The 19,429-nt window shown below is 39.2% G+C and overlaps 1 protein-coding gene across 8 annotated transcripts in view; it reads right to left on the bottom strand.

The window, feature by feature from the left end:
* The window catches only part of LOC121329091 (kazrin-like), a 287,130-nt gene that overhangs the window by 5,847 nt on the left and 261,854 nt on the right, over positions 1-19,429 (bottom strand). For 6 of the 8 annotated variants that reach the window (XM_041274415.1, XM_041274417.1, XM_041274416.1 and 3 more), the window contains 3 exons: positions 17,554-17,677; positions 2,929-3,134; positions 1,204-1,322 (listed from right to left, as the gene is read on the bottom strand). In XM_041274415.1, coding sequence (XP_041130349.1) covers positions 1,204-1,322; positions 2,929-3,134; positions 17,554-17,677 — 449 coding nt within the window. Of the gene's footprint in view, positions 1-1,203; positions 1,323-2,928; positions 3,135-17,065; positions 17,678-19,429 lie in introns of those variants that run through there. The other 2 variants (XM_041274424.1, XM_041274422.1) reach the window with 2 other exon arrangements.

Genomic DNA, 19,429 nt, shown 5'->3' with positions numbered 1-19,429 from the left:
AAAATTGTGTATTATTTGTTGGTAGACAGTGAAGGTGAATGGCCAGCCTGACAGCATAGTTAGTATTTATTGTTTTATTTAAACCTTTTATTTTGGCCCTTGTGCCAGTTCCTTTGTTCCTGTGTTTTTGTTGATGGTGTTTGTGACTTTTTATTTTGCTCCGTGAGCAGTGTTTGTATTTATTTTTGTGTAATACACGCCCCAGTGCTTAAACCCGCAGTTGCTGTCTTTGAATCTCAACAACCCTTTGATATCCTGTCACAATCGCCCTGCAATTAAGGCCTAATTTGCTCCTCTTGAAAGCAATGCAACCTTCAATATTAAGGCCACCCTTGTCTTCAGTAACCACCTGCTGTCCCAGACGTATCAATATCAGTCTTGGGCTCTATTTGGGATCCAAAATCTACAATGAAATACACTTTGTGATGACTTGGCTTACAGGGGGCTTTGTAACTTCAAACTGTATTTCATTGTGAGGAAAAACAACCTGAGACATTCCACCTTAAACAATCTCCACATTTACATTAAACTGAAAGCCATTAGAAATAATTCCTGTCAGTTTCCACTGGCAGGAGACAGACGAGATGAAAGTGGTTTGAACTGGGACCCTGACAGTCACATTAGAGTTTTTCTTATTATAGTTAGGTCTAAGTTGTTGTTTTTTTTTAAACCCAGTTGCTACACAAAGTGATGGCACTGTCTCTCAGCTTGCTAAAGTGTGGACTGGAACTGCATCCCTGGAGTGAGAGGCCAGGCAGCACCAGTGTGGGACCGCTAGGAGGGGGTGCCTTGCAACGGAAGTGCCTAGACACCTGGTACTCCCAGCTCCTGGTTCCAATTTGAAAAGACTGGAATTGTATTTGAGACAATGTGCCAAATAGAGATTTTCACCCTTGTGGAAATTACTGGTGAAAATTACTGGTGAACTGGAGTCCAGTTTTTGCATAACCTGTTCCACAGTAGTTAAGACATACATTGACACATTATTTCACAGTAAAATATATATTTTTTGGCTTCATTAAGTCTCTTGAACCAGCAAGACCAGTTTAAAAGCCAGATAACTACCAGCTCTGGTCATTGCTGGGATTTCTAGTTGGATACAGGGTCAAGCACTAGCTTGTGTTTAGTGTGATGTTGATAAGTAAAAAAGACAAGTCCACAGGCACTGCTGTCCTGACAGAAAGGATGAACCGGTTCATTTACCCCTTGCCTGTCTCCGCTTCCCGGTAATCTTCAATGGCCAGTCGCAGCTTCCGCCTGTGCATTGAGCTTGTAACACCCAGCCCCAGCTCCAGGTCTTCATCTGTCAAACCCAGCAGCACCTGACAGACACACAGGGCTCTGTTTAAATTGGGTGAATAGCTTTTATAAAAGGCCATGTGCTATATTATTGGAACAGTTACAAACAATCAGGATGCTCACCCCGATAACAAAAAAAAAAAAAAAAAAAAAGCAGACAGCAGAGATGAAGAAACAGCAATCATTTTTTAAAAATAATAATTAATGAAGGGAGAATAAAAATAAAACGAATGAGTTGCTGTCATCTATCAGATAACGTTACATCCCACACATTTACGACCAGTGCACAAGGCATACTTGCCAAGTCTCCTGATTTCATCTCCTGATTTCATCTCCCGGTGAGACTCAAACTCCCAATAATTTACATTGACAATTGTAATGCATTATAACCTTAAGTAAACTTTCTCTAACAAGCTTGTTAAATATATGTTTTGACTTAAAATGTATATAATAGATATTATCGGGTTGTGTTATTTTATGTGTTTTACCTGAATCTTTGGTTCGCCAATGTTCTGGCACTTTAAAAATTGTGTTTAAAACTACAGCATTCAACATTTCTGTAATATATAAAGCATATTTATAAATATTGCTTATTCATTATTTTGAGTTTGTTATACTTGTCCATATATGTGTCACACTATTACAATTAAATATATACAAAGTAATGTATTTTTAAATTGGGAAACAAAACTATTACTTTTACTTTTAAAGATTGCTGCCTAGAGTTACGAACCACAAAGAGCCGATTCATTAATCATTTCAGAGTAACACTAATTCTGACCACTGTTTTCCTGTAAGCATGGAATAACACTTCATAATTAAATTCCACTTGCACCTAGAGGTGTAATAAGGTTTTAAGTTTGATATTTGGTATCCTCCCCATTCACGTCCTGTGCTACAGGTAACAAGAACCCACCTGACTCGTACTTTCCTGTGTGCAGCATAACGCCTCTGTGTGAACTGTACTGTGTGCAACATAGAGCCTCTGTGTGAACTGTACTGTGTGCAACATAGAGCCTCTGTGTGAACTGTACTGTTACAGCAAAAATGCTAAAATACAGTTGGCTGACAACGTTTTAACCACATTTGCCAAAGGATGAAGGTCTAAGATGGGATTTTTACCTGACGGACAAAAAATAAATCTTTACTGCCCCTCTGCTTAGCACCCTCCACTGGCTACCTCTCTCTGCTCCAATTCAAGTTCCTTGTTCTTGCACACTACTCTCTTCAACACATTGCCTCCTCTTACCTCCAATCCCTCTCATCCTCTCCGCTCCTCCTCTACTGGCCATACGTTCCCTCCGCTCTCCATCCTCCCATGTCCGCTCCTACTTTTCCCTAGCCCCTTTGTGGTGGAACCAGCTACCGGAGAACCTCGGGTCTGCTCTGTCTCTCACTGCCTTCTCAAGACCCACCTGAATGTTTTTGTTAACATTGTTTTTGTTAACACCTGTCTAAACCTACCCCTCCTACCATGCACTGGACTTGCTTGACCGAAGCACCACGTTCTGGACCCTCACCTTTGTGCATCCTCCATTCTTGCCTTCCACCATCTTCAAAATGCCAAATACCCCACAGTGCAACATCAATGGAGAGGAGGCAGCTGGAGGGAGTGATTTCATTCCTTACCTTGCCACTCTTGATGTTGTCTGTGCAGGCTTTGATATACATAGGCATGGCCATGATGACTTCCAGCCAGGCTTGCACAGTCCCCGCCTTCCAGTGAGACATGGGCGTGGTTCGGGCAAGCTCCACCTGTTGGAGGCGGTCCATCTGATCCTCACCATCTGATAGGCTGAGACTCATGCGGGTGGGGCTGGAGAGGCTGTCTGAATCTGAAACATCATGGCGGGGGCATAGTGTTAAAAGTGTAATTAAAATGTTTTCCTCTCATTAGCCAAAACAGAATCCTCTCAAGTCCCCTATGGTTTCTTTTTGTTTTCAAGATTTTTTTTTCAGACACATGTCTGCAAATACAACCCATGGTAGTTCAGGTAAGTGTGAAACAACTTCCATAGTAAGTATTTACTTGTATGTCAAATTCCCAACAGCAAAACAGGGTTAAAGCACAGCTCTGTGGTGTGCAGGGTGAGTGATACAGCACAGGGTTAAAACACAGCTCTGTGGTGTGCAGGGTGAGATACAGCACAGGGTTAAAACACAGCTCTGTGGTGTGCAGGGTGAGTAATACAGCACAGGGTTAAAACACAGCTCTGTGGTGTGCAGGGTGAGTGATACAGCACAGGGTTAAAACACAGCTCTGTGGTGTGCAGGGTGAGTAATACAGCACAGGGTTAAAGCGCAACCGCGCGGTGTGTAGGATGAGTCATTGCGGAGTCACTGGTCTTCGCTGGGGATTCCGAAGGAAGCGTCGCATTGGGTCTGGCACTCCCATGGGTTAGGGAGGTAAAACCGGCAGAGACTGTTTCTCCTCATTGTGCTATAGTGTAGCCTACTGGCCAGGAGCCCAGTGAGCTCGAAAGTGGCTGGCCTTTGTCCTACAGAGGTCGGTAGCTTGCTGACCGCTGCTCTCAGAAATCAACAACACTCTTTCATGTGGATTTCATAAGTACAAACATTTGTAACATTGTTGTGCTGCGTCCAGTTGTCTTATTTATAACAGTCTGAATGGCAATTAAATAGTTTGAGGGAGCGAAGGGAAAATATTTCCAGAATGTTTGATAGAATGTAGAATATGGCAAACCTGTTTATTGGCTGTGTGTCAACTGTCGTATTTTCAAGTTTATTATTGAATCTGGCCCACACTAAATAAGGATATTTACTGTACATGAACCACAGTGAAATGCTGTAATGTTGTAACATTTCAATACACTGAACTACTTGGGTTTTGACCAGCTAGAACAACACACAAGGATGGGATTTTATTTTTGTACAACACTTACAGCCAGATAGGATGGGCCGAAAATGACAATTCTAAACATTGACAAAAAAAGACGTTGTTGTTTTGCTAAATATTTTAATAAGTTCCCTTATACAAGTTAACCATGGCATTTTTGTGCTGTATTTGAACAATTTTACCTTGCTTTTCCCATGGTTATACTGTGCATTTATTACGGTTTGACACATTTTTAGTGTGCTTTACCATACCTCACTCTTCAATGCTTACCTTTTATTATATTATATACAATATTATACAAAACACAAATCTCTCGGGAGTTAAAATAAACCAGGAACCCTGTTAAATGACCTACCAATGAAACGACAGAAACACACTTCTGTACTATAGAGTGTTATTGATTTCAGATGATTTATCAATTGGTTTCCTTTAAATGTTGTCTATACAGTCAACTATAAATCAGAAGCGGGATTATCAATAATCATTTTTCAGTGCAGTAAATAATTTAGACACACAACAAAAAAAACCTATAGTATCACGATAATTCTAACCCTACAGACCAGCCTCTCAGTACTTATGTACTATTGCAGGTACAGTACCAGTATTGCAGTCTTTTCCCTGCCCATCCAGCACTCTTAAACAGACCGCTATCTGAAGGTCATTGCTGCGTGCGTTTCATAGAGAGATATGCAGGAGTAACTTTTCTTTTAACTACAGCTCTTGGATCTGCCCCATCTTGTGTCTCAATGCCAAGTTGCTTGCCATGCCTTTGTGTGTTCTCTGACTTGAATGGAACACATCTGGAAAATGTTTTGGTATGGGGGAGAGTTTAAACCAAGACACAGCTAATGTCAATTGATACCAGGTGTAGCTGCTGGAAGTAATTGAAGGAGAGTCTGATTAGCTTATTAGCACACAGGAGGGTGTTAAGCAGTTAGTGGATCACTTGTTTTCTGCCCTGATGGAGTCTTGCAACTACTACTATTACTTCAAGCTAATAAACTAATACTGTATGAAATTCAAATGTTTTCACTTAAATTTTTCCCAGATTAACCTTTTTGTTTTCAGATTTTGCTCATACATGAATGTTAACAAAAACATTAAGTTTTGAAATGTGTACTTTCATATATAATTTATAAATATTCAAATCACAAATTCAACATCAAAATCAATATGATTAAATTTTAAAAAATGCTTCAGTCTTTACATACTTTTTTATTATTATTTTTACACTCTGCGAGATAACATTAAGCTAACACGCTAAAGCTGGGAGTCTAAAAAATAAATCAGTGAAAAAATACTAACCCTTTTCAACATTTAGCTAACAGATAACTCCGAAATACGTCTTTGTCGTTAGCAATTCAATCTGGAAAAATAAATCTGTTTTTTCAAAATAAATATTTATTTTCCAAGCTAAATCTGAAGCTCACATGCAAATGATTCCAAGCCTGTAATCTGTATTTCTTTCATCCCTCACTAGAGGGCAGCAACACTTCTAGTGAACCCTGGAGTATATGTTAATCTAAATTTACACTATACACCTGCTGTGTGGTTGTGGTGTAATAACGTCTAATGTCTTTATTTTTATATAGCACCTAGTGGACCACCATCACAAAGCACTTTACAGAGGTAGGCTGTGAACTGTGCATTATATGCAGAGTCACTTACAATAGGACATTGATTTAACATCTCATCCACAGCATGGGTCTGTATTAATCCAATGAGACCCTTACAAATACAGGGGACAATATGATTTAATGTTATTTGCTATATATTCATGCTATGAATTTTAAAATGACAGAAAATGCTATTTTTCTGAGACTTACCATATCGATAGAAATCCTGTGCTTGTGTTCTATGCATAGTCTTAAGCACTGTGTGAGAAGGCTGCACAGCTAGTTAATAGACAGTGATATGCCTTGTATTTCATTACCTCGTGTCACCTGAAGAGCCCATCATAATCTGTAACAGCAGTGTATCTACAAGTATGGCATAATCTGTTACACTGGTATGGTAAAGAACTTGGCAGTTTAGCAGCACAAAAGTCAAATTGCAGATTAAAACAAATAAATACACAAAAAATATCTGCTTTGCTACAGACCTGATGTACTTTTGTGCACAAAAACTTCATTCTTAAAGATGAGCACACGGACATGGAGACTGTTCCTAACAACTATAGTGCTATAGTACACTCACTTTTTAACTCAAGGAGGGGTTTACAGTGTAGGCAGAACAAATAAAGCGTGTGATTAAAAGATTCAAATATTCCTTCTAGATAGACCATAACATCCCAAATAAAAAAAGCATAACAATTAGCCCTCGTGGCAAGCTGTGCATTATCTGAGGCTGTGTCATGCATGACTGGCTGTCAATGTGCCAGCCACTCCTAACATATGAGTAACAGATTAGGTAAGGACCACTGTAGTGGATATAGATCATACTGACTGATGATAGTCAGTAAAGGCTTGCTGTAAAGCAGGGGTGTCCAATCCTGGTCCTGGAGGGCCGGTGTCCCGCTTGGTTTTTGTTTCAAATGTGCACTAATTTAATAAATTGGACCAATTACGCTTCTAATAAACATTTAATTGATCCAATTAAATATGACCAGTACTGGAGACCCCTGTTATAAAGGCTTAGTCAGAGGGGCTTGGTCAGTACTTTTAGGATTCAGATCTTTTGAGATCTCACATGCTAAGTAAGGGCTAGGTCTGGAGATGGTGACTCAGTAGTGGATATCTGTTAGCGTCCCGAGCAAAGTGTTTAAACTGGGGAACATGGCCTGCTCTCTGAAATACGTAGAATGCACAAAAGGCTAATCTTTGGGAGACTTTAATAGATAGATACCAAGAAATTAAAATTCATTTTGAAATGAAACCAGATTGCGGGACAGAAATATAATTACTTTGAAACTTAAAAGAATCAATAGAAATATGAACTCAGCTCCATCCTGCAAGCACAGCACTGGTGAATGAATCATAATTCTAAATGTATGTAAATTACATTACTGTACTTTGGTTAAGTTATTTTCACTAAGTAAAATAACTAATTGCTTGAGTGTTAATTTTTTCCTTTTAATAAACACAATGCAAACTACATTACATCCAACTACATTAGAATTAATTTGCAGTGTGGTAATACATTTATTAGAACTATAATTATTTGATAGTATTTCTGTCATTGTGGAATTAGGATGAGCAATGCAATAGTACACTATAGGGATGAGCCTGCTCCACAGATCCCATACCTAGACAGTGTGTCTAATACAGTGAGCACAGCATGTGCTTTTAAGAACCATCTTGTATATGGTATACCTGTGTATGTATATATTGTGGCTCTATAGCAATATACATCATAATAGATTTTGATTTTGCTTGTGGGATTGACAGCAATGCATTCTTTACAGTGACTGTAGAGAATAGATATAACCCCCCACACACTGTTTCAAAGTTATTTATGTTTTGTCTAAACATTTAAACGTCATCAAATATGCAGGCAAAATATAGACTCTGGCCTTCGTGTCGATACGGTTTTTGTTTAATATTCCCTATTTATTTATAGTCTATCCCAAATACAAATTGATGTTGTGCATGTGCAGTCTTATGCAAATTCATATTGCCGTCATTTATTTTGAACTGTTGGAGTGATGCGTGTTTCGGGTTTTTTTTACTGTGACAGAGCAGAGCCTTTGCACGTGTGCGCGTGACAGTATAGTGGTGGGCGGCCATCTTGGTGAAGGAAGCTGGACCCAAGATGGCCACCCTTTGAACGGCCACATGGCATGGTTTAATTGTTAGATTGAATGATTTATTGAGTGATTGAAGTTTCAATGGAAAAGAGTGGAATGTGGCCAGGCGGTGGTTGGATGATTGATTGAATCAATGAAGCCCCTGGGGATAAAGGAGTGTGTGGTGAGTGTAGGAGAACACAGTGGAGCAGAGAGAGTGTGCCAGAGAGACAAAGAGAAAGGGAAACGCTGCGATAGCCGTCACCTTGGGTGTTTTGGGTTTGCTTATTTGAAGAGTTTGGTGTTGTGTTAGTGTTTTGTTCCAACCTTTATTTTGTTCCTGTGTTTCATTTGTTTATTTGTGATTAAAAAGCGCCAAGGCACTTCAAACTGCAGTTTCTGAGTCTGGGTGTGCGACTTCTGACCAGCCTTGACTGCCCGCCAATACACCACCCCTACATATTGAATACGTTATACTGACCTTGAAGTACAGTGATTACAATCTGGTTTAAAAAACACATACAATGATTAAAAGCAAAAAAACACAGCTTGCCAGTCCTTAGGCCATAATAGAAAATCTGTGATATATCCTGCCACACCCACTATTGAACTGCATTTACAATCCAAAAAAACAGCCAGTTTCTCCAATTAGTTTAATTCATAAACCAGAAACTGAAACCATGACATGAGACTTGTATTAAAGTTTGCTGAAGCCTGGTTACAACAAAGCATGCATTTTCAGATTCTTATTACAGTTATCAGTGCAGTCTGCTGAGTGCAGCTCATTATGATAAGATTGTATGAACAAGGCTACCTGTTAGCTTCTCATGGCATTGTTTTACACTGTACAGAATTTTGATAGTACAATAAAACTATTCCATACAGCCAAAAACAGGCATTATTTATTTATTTTGGGGGGAAAGTTTACCATGGCAACCAGTTGGAATACAAAAAATGCTCAAACCAAACGTTCACATGTTTGGATGTTTGGGAACTAAACAGTTGAAGGCTCCTTCTTCTCCAAGGGTCGCAAGACTGCAATGGAATAGTTTAACAAATTAATTCCTGCACAGAATTACCTGGGAGAGCTATTAAACAAAATGACATCTAAGCAGAAACAGATCAGCACAGCTGCTGAAAGGACTCTTTAGACTCTCTTTAACCGAGATTTCAGGAAGCGTTTAATAAAAATCAGCTGACGGAAAAGCAGATAAACTGCCCTTTTCCAGCTAAGAGCCATTTCATTTCTTCAATGAACTAGAACAGGGGCTTACTGACTGACTAAAACACTTGACTTTGTTAAGATGGCAAAGCACTGCTTACAGCAGGCTCAGTTCAAAAAGCTTTATCTGTGGGTTATTTAGATGATTTTTTTTTTTATTAATAAAATAGTTTAATTCTCCCCAAACTTTGAACTGTGTTATAAAACCGTTTCAAGAATATCAAACATTATGGTTTTGATAAAAAAAAAAATTTAAAAAAAAAAAAAAAAACTTTTTGAAAGACAGACTGTATTTAGAGTCAATAATATGAGCTAAAGAATGTCAGTGCCAATTTTCCTGACATTTGGGACTTCCCTGTTGGGATTTTAAAATCTGGGTTAGCACTCCCTTAATGCTGCTTGATTAAATTCACGCTGTTTTATAACTCGTACTCGGAGACAAGCTTAGTGAATACCTATATGAAATGCATTGATCGGCTTTTGCTCCTGTAAGACTTCTCTAAATTAGGAATGCACAATATTGAACAAATGGATTTTGCATTCCTTTAGAACAGTCACCGAGCCCTCGGTTATATTTGAATCAAAAAGGAAGTGATCGACTGTATATAGAGTTACAGGTGCCTTCATAGAATAGCTCAAAATGTAACATTAAAAGTAAACTGATTAACACTCATTACTGTACCTTCTGCGCTAAAGTTTTTAGAAATGAAAGTGCAAGCAAGTAATACATTAGAGGCCCCCTGCACTTAATATCGCTCGCACATTGATTTGTAAAAACCTACCAGCAAAGGATAGTTCTGCTTCCATAAATTCAAGGAATACTGTGAAGAATTATTGATTTATAATCTTGGCTACAAATCAACACAAACATAACTCCTGACAGAAAACGCTTGACTTTGCAAGTTGCAAGGTGCATCGATTTATAACACATACCCTTCTGCACTACCACAACCTGCTATCTATTTGCATGATTTAAAGGAGAGGGTTTTACAATCTAGTTTAGGAATTAGGTAACTTGAGGCAGGGGCTCGTCTATGTAATGCTGTATATGCAACTTGTGATGTGTGAGTAAATCCCAGCTGGTCCTTAATAATCCCTGCCCATGGATCTTAGAAAACAAGCTCTATGTCTCATAACACTTTCCTAGTTGCTATTTCTTTGTCTAGAATTACAAGACACAGCATGAACTTCCAAAATAAGAGACACACGAAAGCTGTATTCTTTCTGTCAAGTATTCTTGAGTCCAGCTGCAGATCATCCTAGTACAGTAAAGCCTTCCTATCAGTCCGCATAAACAAACGCTCAACCAGATATATACGAGTCCCGCACCATGCGTGGATATTGCTTTTACCTGCTTCCACACCTTGCTCCGCTATCAACTCTCTTCCCCTCGACTGACTCCACAGCTCCAGCTTCCTGTAGTGATCAGTCCTGAACCAAGCCACATGTGCTCCGCTCATTACTGACTCTCAAGGAACAAAGCAAATCTCAGGGATTCAATTTAGAAAGGGCCCCCCTCCCAAATCAAGATCCAAAGAAGACTCCAAGCCCATCACTTTCAGCTCTGTGAACAGGAAACTGGTTCCCAAGAGAAGGGTCCCAGCACAGCCAATCAATACCACTAAATCAGTCGTGTAATTCTATAGGTGCTTCCTACCAGGACCACTACACCATCGACAGCACTAGTACCTGTATCGTAGTTTTAAATACATTGAAATATATATGTTTTGTTTTTTAACCTTACTGGCAGAAGGCCCTTTGGGAAAATACCTAAAGTGTTTTTCAATAGATTTTTGTTGTTGTTTAATTCGACTTGTAATCCGATTACATACAGAACTAAATACCAGCTTTCCTGGTTAGAGATGGGATGAGTGTTTCTTTATACAATTAGACGCCCGTCAAAAAAAAAACTGGTTTGCATAAGAAATAATCTTGCTGTCACAATTTCACAATCTGAAATAACTCAGACATCTAATAAACACAGTTCTTTTTAAAAAAAATTGTTTTACATTATTTTTCTAAATCAGTTTTAATCTTTACAGTTTACCATCTGCATTGTTTCCCTGGTGGTGGTGTTAAAGTTTAGCAGACTGGACTGACTAGAGTAATGTATGTGGTTTAGCTGTTTGAGATGTCATAAAAATCAACTAGGGCTTAGGAGAGCTGCTACTGGAATCCCATTGAATAGATGCAGCTCAGCTGGGGATCCCTAAGATAATGGTACTGACACAGTGGTACTGGTACATAAAAATGTGTTTCAGTTAGTATCAGTGTTGCTATGGGTATGTGAGGGCCAAATTATTCTTACAGCTATTCGGTGGGAGAAATGAAATGGAATTATTTGCTTATTTTGCCAGTTTTCAAATCTATAAGACTGTAAAGATGGGTGGAGGTAGAAGGTAGGCCCCAAACAGCAGCTATCATCCCTCTATAGAAGCCTGTCAGATCTGACATCTTGCTGTCCCATCATGACTGAAGCAGACTTAGTACAAGAGACAGTAGCATTACATACAGCAGTGGTCTTCAAAGCTAGAAAGTGATTTTTCTAAAGACAAGGGTCTGTAAGATGACAATATTAGCTACACGTGATGGCCAAATACTGACTATGGAAGTTGTTTCCACTTTCAGTGCAAAGCTGACTGGACATAAATGTTAATCACTAACTAACTGAACTTGAAATACACTATATCATGATAAAAAAAAAAAAAGAATGCAGTTATTATAGAACACTTTATACAAATATACTACATATGGAGGCAAGAACACTGCCCAGACAGGTGTGCAATGCAAGCTTCCCCTCGTGGCACTGTTCTACCTCTCTCCCCCTGTACAACCGAGCCGAGCCGGGCCCACGCCCAGCCCGCCCACTGCGGCTTAGGAGGAGCCTGGTAGCGTTTCCACTGCAGTGCCCGGGCCGAGCCGTGTAAGTGACGTCACACGCAGTGAACATGCGTATTAAGAAGTGCTGTGTTTGAGTTGAGAATGGCAGATCCTGAGGTTATGGTTGTGTTTTTCTTTGTTTGCGTTCTTCGTATATTACTGAATAAAACGACGGGCTGATTACACAAAGAGGAGAAGAACGCTTTTTCGGCGAGAGCAGTAATTTGGATCTGACAAGCAAGATACTTGCTTTTAGACGCTGTGTGGTAAAGAGGTGTACTGACTGACGCAATGGAAAGACAGAAATCATGAGCCCCGGTCCAGGCCATAGTCGGCTCCAAAGCAGATTCAGATGTATCTTTATTTTTAATATATATATATATAAGGTTTCCTGCTGCACCCTGACGACCTGATTCCGTGTCCACTGGGCTGAATGGAATGCTGCATTAGGGTCAACTTTAATCTCAGTGGTCAGGTTTCAAAATTTGCTTACCATATCGATTTAGTTGTTTTTACTCATTGTAGAAGGTTCTGATGACCCCTTTTGCCCATGACTGGAACTTTCCTCCTGTGACTTGGTGTCCGTACGGACAAACATCAAGTGAGCCTTTTACTGTTAGCAATATTGCAGTTTACATTTTTTTTTCAATTCACATGAGAACTTTGTCATTTTGTACCACTGGGGATAAATCACGTCAGAATGAGAAGTCAGATTCTAATCAGAATTAGTAATTGAATTGCCTGCGATAGCCGACACATTGTGACTTTTATAGATACTGGTGCATTCAAAATACAAACCATAACTATAGTTGAGATATTTTAAATGTGTATTTGTTAACTTGTTTTGAATAGAATGGATGACTGCATGCATGAATGTGGGTTCTCCTGGTAAAAAAAATTGCTTGCAAACATAACTTGAAAAAAGGCTCCGCACTCATTCCTGATTGGTTTGATCCATTCCAGATATTACCATCAGCTTTAACAGACATTAACAGAAGTTTTGGTAACAGTCACTTAACACCAAAACATAGTAAAGCCTTGTGCAGCACCTCAACAGAATGCCTTCATGCTGCATTTGAACTATTACAAGGAGTGGAAATGTTAATCTTATCCCCTCCACAACATGTCCTTTGCAAATCCCATCCTGGGCTCTTAAGCTCAGCACACAGGAAAACCTGATGATTGAGAAGGTTTTAGCAAGGTGTTGTGCATTTAGCAAAGGTAATGCTTAGCTAGGGCTCTGAGGGCTTCAACCCAGTCCCTCATTCATATTAATAAAGGAACACTCCAGGAACTTTGAGGCAGGCTTTCTGCTATGTTTCTTCTCCAAGAAAGCAGCAACTATACTGGAATGCTGAAGAAGAAAAAAAAAACCCTGCTAAAGACAGAACTCACTATTTCTAGTGTCCTAATTATCCTTTTGTATTGTCTTGTACAGCGTACATTGGAAACAGAAGGGAGGCCACTGTGCCTGTGTATTTTTAAAGGGTTATACATGATCTCAGGATTCAGAGAATGGAGACTTATCTACAGCATTTCCTGTAGGGCAGAACAGTGAGCTCGTTCCTGACTTGTTTTCATCTGTGCACTTACTTTGGGGAGAGGTAAAGATGGCAAGTACAGAATTCAAGCAGAATCAGTGCATTTAAAGGTTGACTGCTATTCTACACCTGGCCGGTCCACGTGCTGGGTTAAACTAGTTGGAGAGATGAACCAATCAAAACAGTGCTAGCCAATATTGCCTCTTCAGTGCAACAAGACATAGGCAGGAGTCAGTTTTAACTTTCTGTAAGGAATCTAAAAGTCCTTGAACCCCAACAGTCTACTGCTTTCTCATTCAGTTCAAGGGCAGCATGTCAGCCAATCACATCCAAGATTTCCAGTTGGTATGCCTTGATGTCAAAATGTGCCTCATACAGGTTTAAAAATATTTTTTATATACATTTAGGAAGCTTGCTGCCTCAAGACCAGGTTGAGAAGTAAGGAACTGAGAATTTATACCTCCCTGCAGATGCAGGCAGAAGTAGGAGGAAGGCTGTTTAAGAGTAACCAAGCCAGAGAATTTCAACGAGGGAGGAAGCTTGTATGCCTGCAGTTAATAATACCTTGGAGAATGCAAAGACACTGGTAAGCCAACCATGTTTGGTTTCTGATGTGAAAATAAGCCTGAATTATATAACATTTAGTAAACAGTCTCCAGTAATAATACTTTTGTGTAAAATTTAGTATGCTTGTGGGCAATTAAATGGCACAACTGACAAGAAGAGGGCCAAAGAAGTCAGCCTTTTACATTGTTTGGGTTAAAAAGAAATAGTGGCAACAGTGAGTAGGGGCATTAATGGAAGGTAAGGTTCAGATTAGGAAGCCATGTTATTTACACCATGAAGCTCAACATACTTCTGGCAGCCACAGACGGACATCAGTATGTTTGGGAGTTCCCACTGACAGGTGCTGTCAAGATGGTGGCCCCCATACCAGCGAGTTAGGAGTAAGCCATAGCACGAAGACACAGAAACAATGAAGCCACATAAACATTCAGTGTTATTTATTTTAAAATAAGCTTTTATTTAGATTTTTCATATTTGTATCCATGCCATTAAACCTTTAATATTCTCTCCCCAACACTTTTGGGGAAAAGAATACAATCTAAAAGATAGCCATTATTAATCTTCTATTTAACTTATTTTTTTAAATAAATTCTTTAGTAAATTTTTAGCATTAATTTACAAAACTTAAAAAAAATATTTAAATAAAAAAAAAAATTGAACGAGAAGCAGAATTTCTATGGAACTGGTAGTTCCGTAAAAATATTAAAACCAACAATAACAATATAATAATAATAATAACAATAAAGCACAAATAAAATCAGTTGGAAGGAAGTGATGTCACAAATAAAGACACTTCCTGCCATTTCTGACAACTCCCTTTGCAAAGCACTGTGGGTAAGTATTTGCAAATTAAATATACATTTCTCAACTCACAACACTGCAGCCAGTTAGTGGGTCAGAAAGACAACAGTTTTTTTTTTTCAGATACAGAATGAAGAGATAGTATTCCTTTAAGGCAAGGCAGAGTTATGTAAATCAGCTTCTACTGAAATTTAATGAAGGTTTCATCTGCCTTGTGTTTTTCACACCAAAAGAATATTAACATTTGCTGCTGCTTTAATTACTTTTAGGCAGACCTAGCATCCAAATCCCAATTCATTTTGGGTTATAGCTTTAATCAAGATTGAAAAGTATAATTTTTAAGAGGCAAATCCTAGTGAATTAAATTCAGGTGCTCTGTATGCCGTTGTCCCTTTTCTAAATGCAAGTGGGAAGACACACCCGATGGTTTATTTGTAACATACAGTAGAAACAAAGCAAAAGGTGTCTGAAATTAACCTTTCTTTACGTTGATTTTGTGGATTTCTGTTTTTCATTCTGTGCTATGGGGTTCTGATATAGCACACAAGCCTGTTTTACAAATGTTCTCTGGCCAGTGTAAGTGTCTTAGTAACAGTTAACAATGTACGATTTGTTTTCTAAATTGGTATCTTCTTTTGTTGACGGTATATTTTAATTTAAAATTGGAAATTAAAAGTTAGACATTTGGTCACTGGTAAGCAGCTATTACAGCGACAAAATTTGAACAACTAGGTGAAAATTGCTTTAAAATGTCACCTGCTGTCACTTAATTAGGAAGCAGCTGGCAGCTACCTGAAAATTGCCTCAAATCTAATTACCCTTTGGTTATATTATTCAGGAAATCCCCCATGGTGCCTGAATACTGGAATTATCATTACTAAACAAAACAAAAAAAAAAGAAATGTACAAAACCATGCAGTGTGAAAGTGAGATCTGTTAAGACTGCTACCTGTGTTTGAAGCATCAGTTTGTTTTTTATTAGTTTGTTTATTTTGGTTTCATCATCGCAGTGCAGATTTTACTATATTCCCCATTATCTTTTTTGGAAGTGGATCTTTCCTGTGTGTCTAAGGAGAGACAGGGCTGTGGTAGCCAGGCCCCTTTGGGGGGACGGGGGACACACCTCACTGTCTGCCAATGTCCCCTCCTTCTCAGCAGCCGCACACCAGGCTTGCTGCAGCTCTTCATTTCTTGTAACCCATTTCCCTCAATGCCACCCCTGCCAGTCTGCTTTAAATGCTAGCTTGCATTTCAGAAACGCTTCCAAAAGTAACTTTGCAAACTGATACCAATAGTCATATGCAGCGGCTTTTAATGTGTTTATGAAAGCTGGTCGAGGTGGGAGTGGTGCCTTGCTTTACCCTATGGGGCTCTCATTCAGTGAATGGCAGGACTTAAACTGTCACTGCCATGCTTTACCAGTAAGATGGAGTAGCTGTGCTCCTTGTGCCCACCAGCACTACCTGTATATGTCAGCTGCATGCAGATGGCCAGAGACTCTGTTCCCCTTTACATTAAGGATCTTTTGCAATGTTACTAACCCCTTTCTCAGTTTAAATAGGAAGTCTAGCCCCTCCCCACCTCCAGCAGCACAACCTCCAATCGACCGATTCAGGCTCTGCCAGAGAGGCAGGCAGTGATCAGACCCAGAAAGCATCTGTTCCTCTGCAGCAGGAACAGGCAGCGAACTCAAGCCCTCAAGAGCCACAAACAATACAGGGTTTTATTCCAGCCATGTCCTACAAACAAGTTTAAATAAAAAATCAAATAACATGTAGCCTGCCACTAAATAAGGAGCCCATCTAGGGTGCCGATAGTTTTAAGAACTGGCTTTTATGTGTAGTGCACGTGAAAGCATTGCCTAACTAAAAGTAATATTCAGGACCTAATTGGATCCGCATTCGGAATTAAGTTTCACATCTATGTTCTGTAAGTTAAACAGATATTTGAAGCAGTTTCTCAGAATGATCTTATATTAAAATTATGGTAATGAACTGTAGACAGTTGATATGGTCTATACTTAAAATTACTATTGTCGTGGACAGCTGGTAAGTGGAACTGCAGTTTTTGCCCCATCGCATTGTCCTACCTTTCCAGTGTTATAGTTTGAGACTGGTGTCCCTAAAGACTACATCTGTCCCGTTGCCTTGCGTGAGGAATACTGTCTCTTCAAAAGCAGTTTTAGTTAATTTTATTTTTTGTACAAAAACATACTAAATACAGAAAATGCACCAAAACCTTTGATTTCAAGAAAAACAAAAAAACACTAACAAACAAAAAATAAACGCATTCAGGACAAGACGTTTACAAGCACAAAGTGAACAATGGCTGTTATTTACAAATACACAGCAGTCCTTCAAGTTTCCAGTTGTCAAATAAAAACCAAAGCAAAAAATAAGACAAGAACAAGATTTAAAATACAGCGCATTGCTCCGAGGACGACAGTTAAAACATTCACACATAATATATATATTTATATATCTTTGTTTCGTTTTGCTTTAATATGTACATCGATTACAGGGAGGCAAAGACGCAGCAAAAAAAAGGGCTCACTTAATTTTTTTTTTTTTTTTTTCCTTTAAGACACACGCGCACACACACACAGGGCAGCCCTATCACCAGTCTGCATCCTCCTCTATGTAATAATCAGGTGGAGAAGTACCATCAAACAGGCCTGGATCCATGGACTTGCGCTGCTTCCCCCTGGCAAAGACCCGTGACAAGGAGCCCAGACCCATCTTCTCCTTCTTCTTCTTGCGCTTCTGGTCTTCCAGATCCTCCAGTGACTGCACAAGGGGAAAGACAAGCATGTAAGAAACAAACGATAGCTGACCAACATTGTGACGAACCACAGTTGTAATGTTGAGGCTGCCTACAATGTAAGAAATAGCACCGTGCATAAAGTGCAAGTCCCTCATCACAGAAGGCAGTGGCAAGTGTTCTAACCACAGGCTTGTTTCCAAGTTTAGAATTTGGACTGCACCTCTTTCCCAGCGATCTGTTAAAGCTGGATGCCGCTGGAACAGTTCAGTTGGGCAGTGCTGTGTTAGTAGCGATGCAACAATCGATGAATTGGCTATTGGTTACCATGGCTTTTATACTGCCAGCCTCACTGAAACATTCATCAATTGATTTGTCGTCTATTTACAGCCTCATGTTCCTACCTACCTTCCTAGTGCGTTTCTCAACTAAAGCTCTTCCGTTTGGACTTCATTTGCGGTGAGAAATGGCTATTATTTTTAGTAATAAATTCTCCATGCACGTTTCCAATCGTATTTGTGGTGAAGAGTCTACATACATTTAGTTTTCGTCATGCTTTTGTACGATGGTGTTATCAATGAATCGATTATTGTTATTTGAATAGGAATTTGGTTGCTGTGTATGTGAAGAATACCCATTTCTCTTGGCTGAAGACTAAAGTAGGACAGAAGGGTGCCCTGGTTATATCATCATTGTGGGAACTAATAATTTGGCACACAAGACGGTATGCTACACATTTCAGATTAGCACCAGGTAAGACTCTGCTGTTGGTGCTGTGCAAAAACAATCATTATTGTTCCTGTAATTTTGGTTATGCAGTTACTGATCATAACACTATTTCCAAAGCTTGTTTTTGTGCAGTGAAGAGTGACGGCAGTTTTATGCTGAAATAAATTGTTTCAGGCTGGGAGGGAGGGGGAGCTCAGTGGTTAGAGCTGTTTCTGCATAAAGACATGTTGAAGCATTTTTATACTCAAGGAACCCTGCTTTTTTTCCTTTAAAACTTACTTTCTAGCATTTACTGGCCTCAGTGGGTCATGAAAATACAATCCTCTTTAAAATTTCTAACCTGCTACACTCATCCAGAAATTCATCTTTCTTAAACTTTACAGTGCAAGCATTTCACTGCTCCCTGCGGATTAGGGAAATGAGATCCAGCCCACTCTGACAAATAAACCTGATTCATTCAATCAATACTAAAAGGTGTGCTTCCCAGGGGTTTCGGGTCTATTTCCCTTGCATCGTATTAGCACTAGCAATGTTATTGCTGATACCCCTTTGTTTCAGTTGAAGATCTTTTGGTTCTTTTTGGTTTTATTTTACACTTCAAACTGTCCCAATATTACAAACGTTAGATTGATGTTAAATAACAAGTGAAGAACCAAAAGGTTCTCCAAACAATCAAAGAGAGACGAGTAAGAATGCTAATTAGTGGATACATGGTTACAAGAAATAATAATAACCACAGATTCAAGTCAACGGAGCAGCATAAGCACTGTAGGATGGGACTTGCTATGTCATCTTTGTCATCTGTAAGATCTTGTAAAATCTTATTATACCAGATAACATTCCTGGGCACGGATTTATAAAAGCAGCAGTAACTGGAGGATTTTTGGGGTACCATGCTGCCCACTAAGGAAGCAGGATTAAAGGCCGGCGCTACACACCAGACGCAGCGACACAGACACGAGCTATAAAAAAAATAAAAATAAAAAAAAAACTATTGCTGTTGACAAAACTCTGATCAAGACTAGGATGATCTTTGTCATAAAGCTCTG

The sequence above is a fragment of the Polyodon spathula genome, chromosome 16 (assembly GCF_017654505.1).
Source record: "Polyodon spathula isolate WHYD16114869_AA chromosome 16, ASM1765450v1, whole genome shotgun sequence".
In the NCBI taxonomy this organism is placed as follows: domain Eukaryota; kingdom Metazoa; phylum Chordata; class Actinopteri; order Acipenseriformes; family Polyodontidae; genus Polyodon; species Polyodon spathula.
Note: the sequence above shows the minus strand (reverse complement) of the source record. Positions and strands in the feature narration are given on the sequence as shown.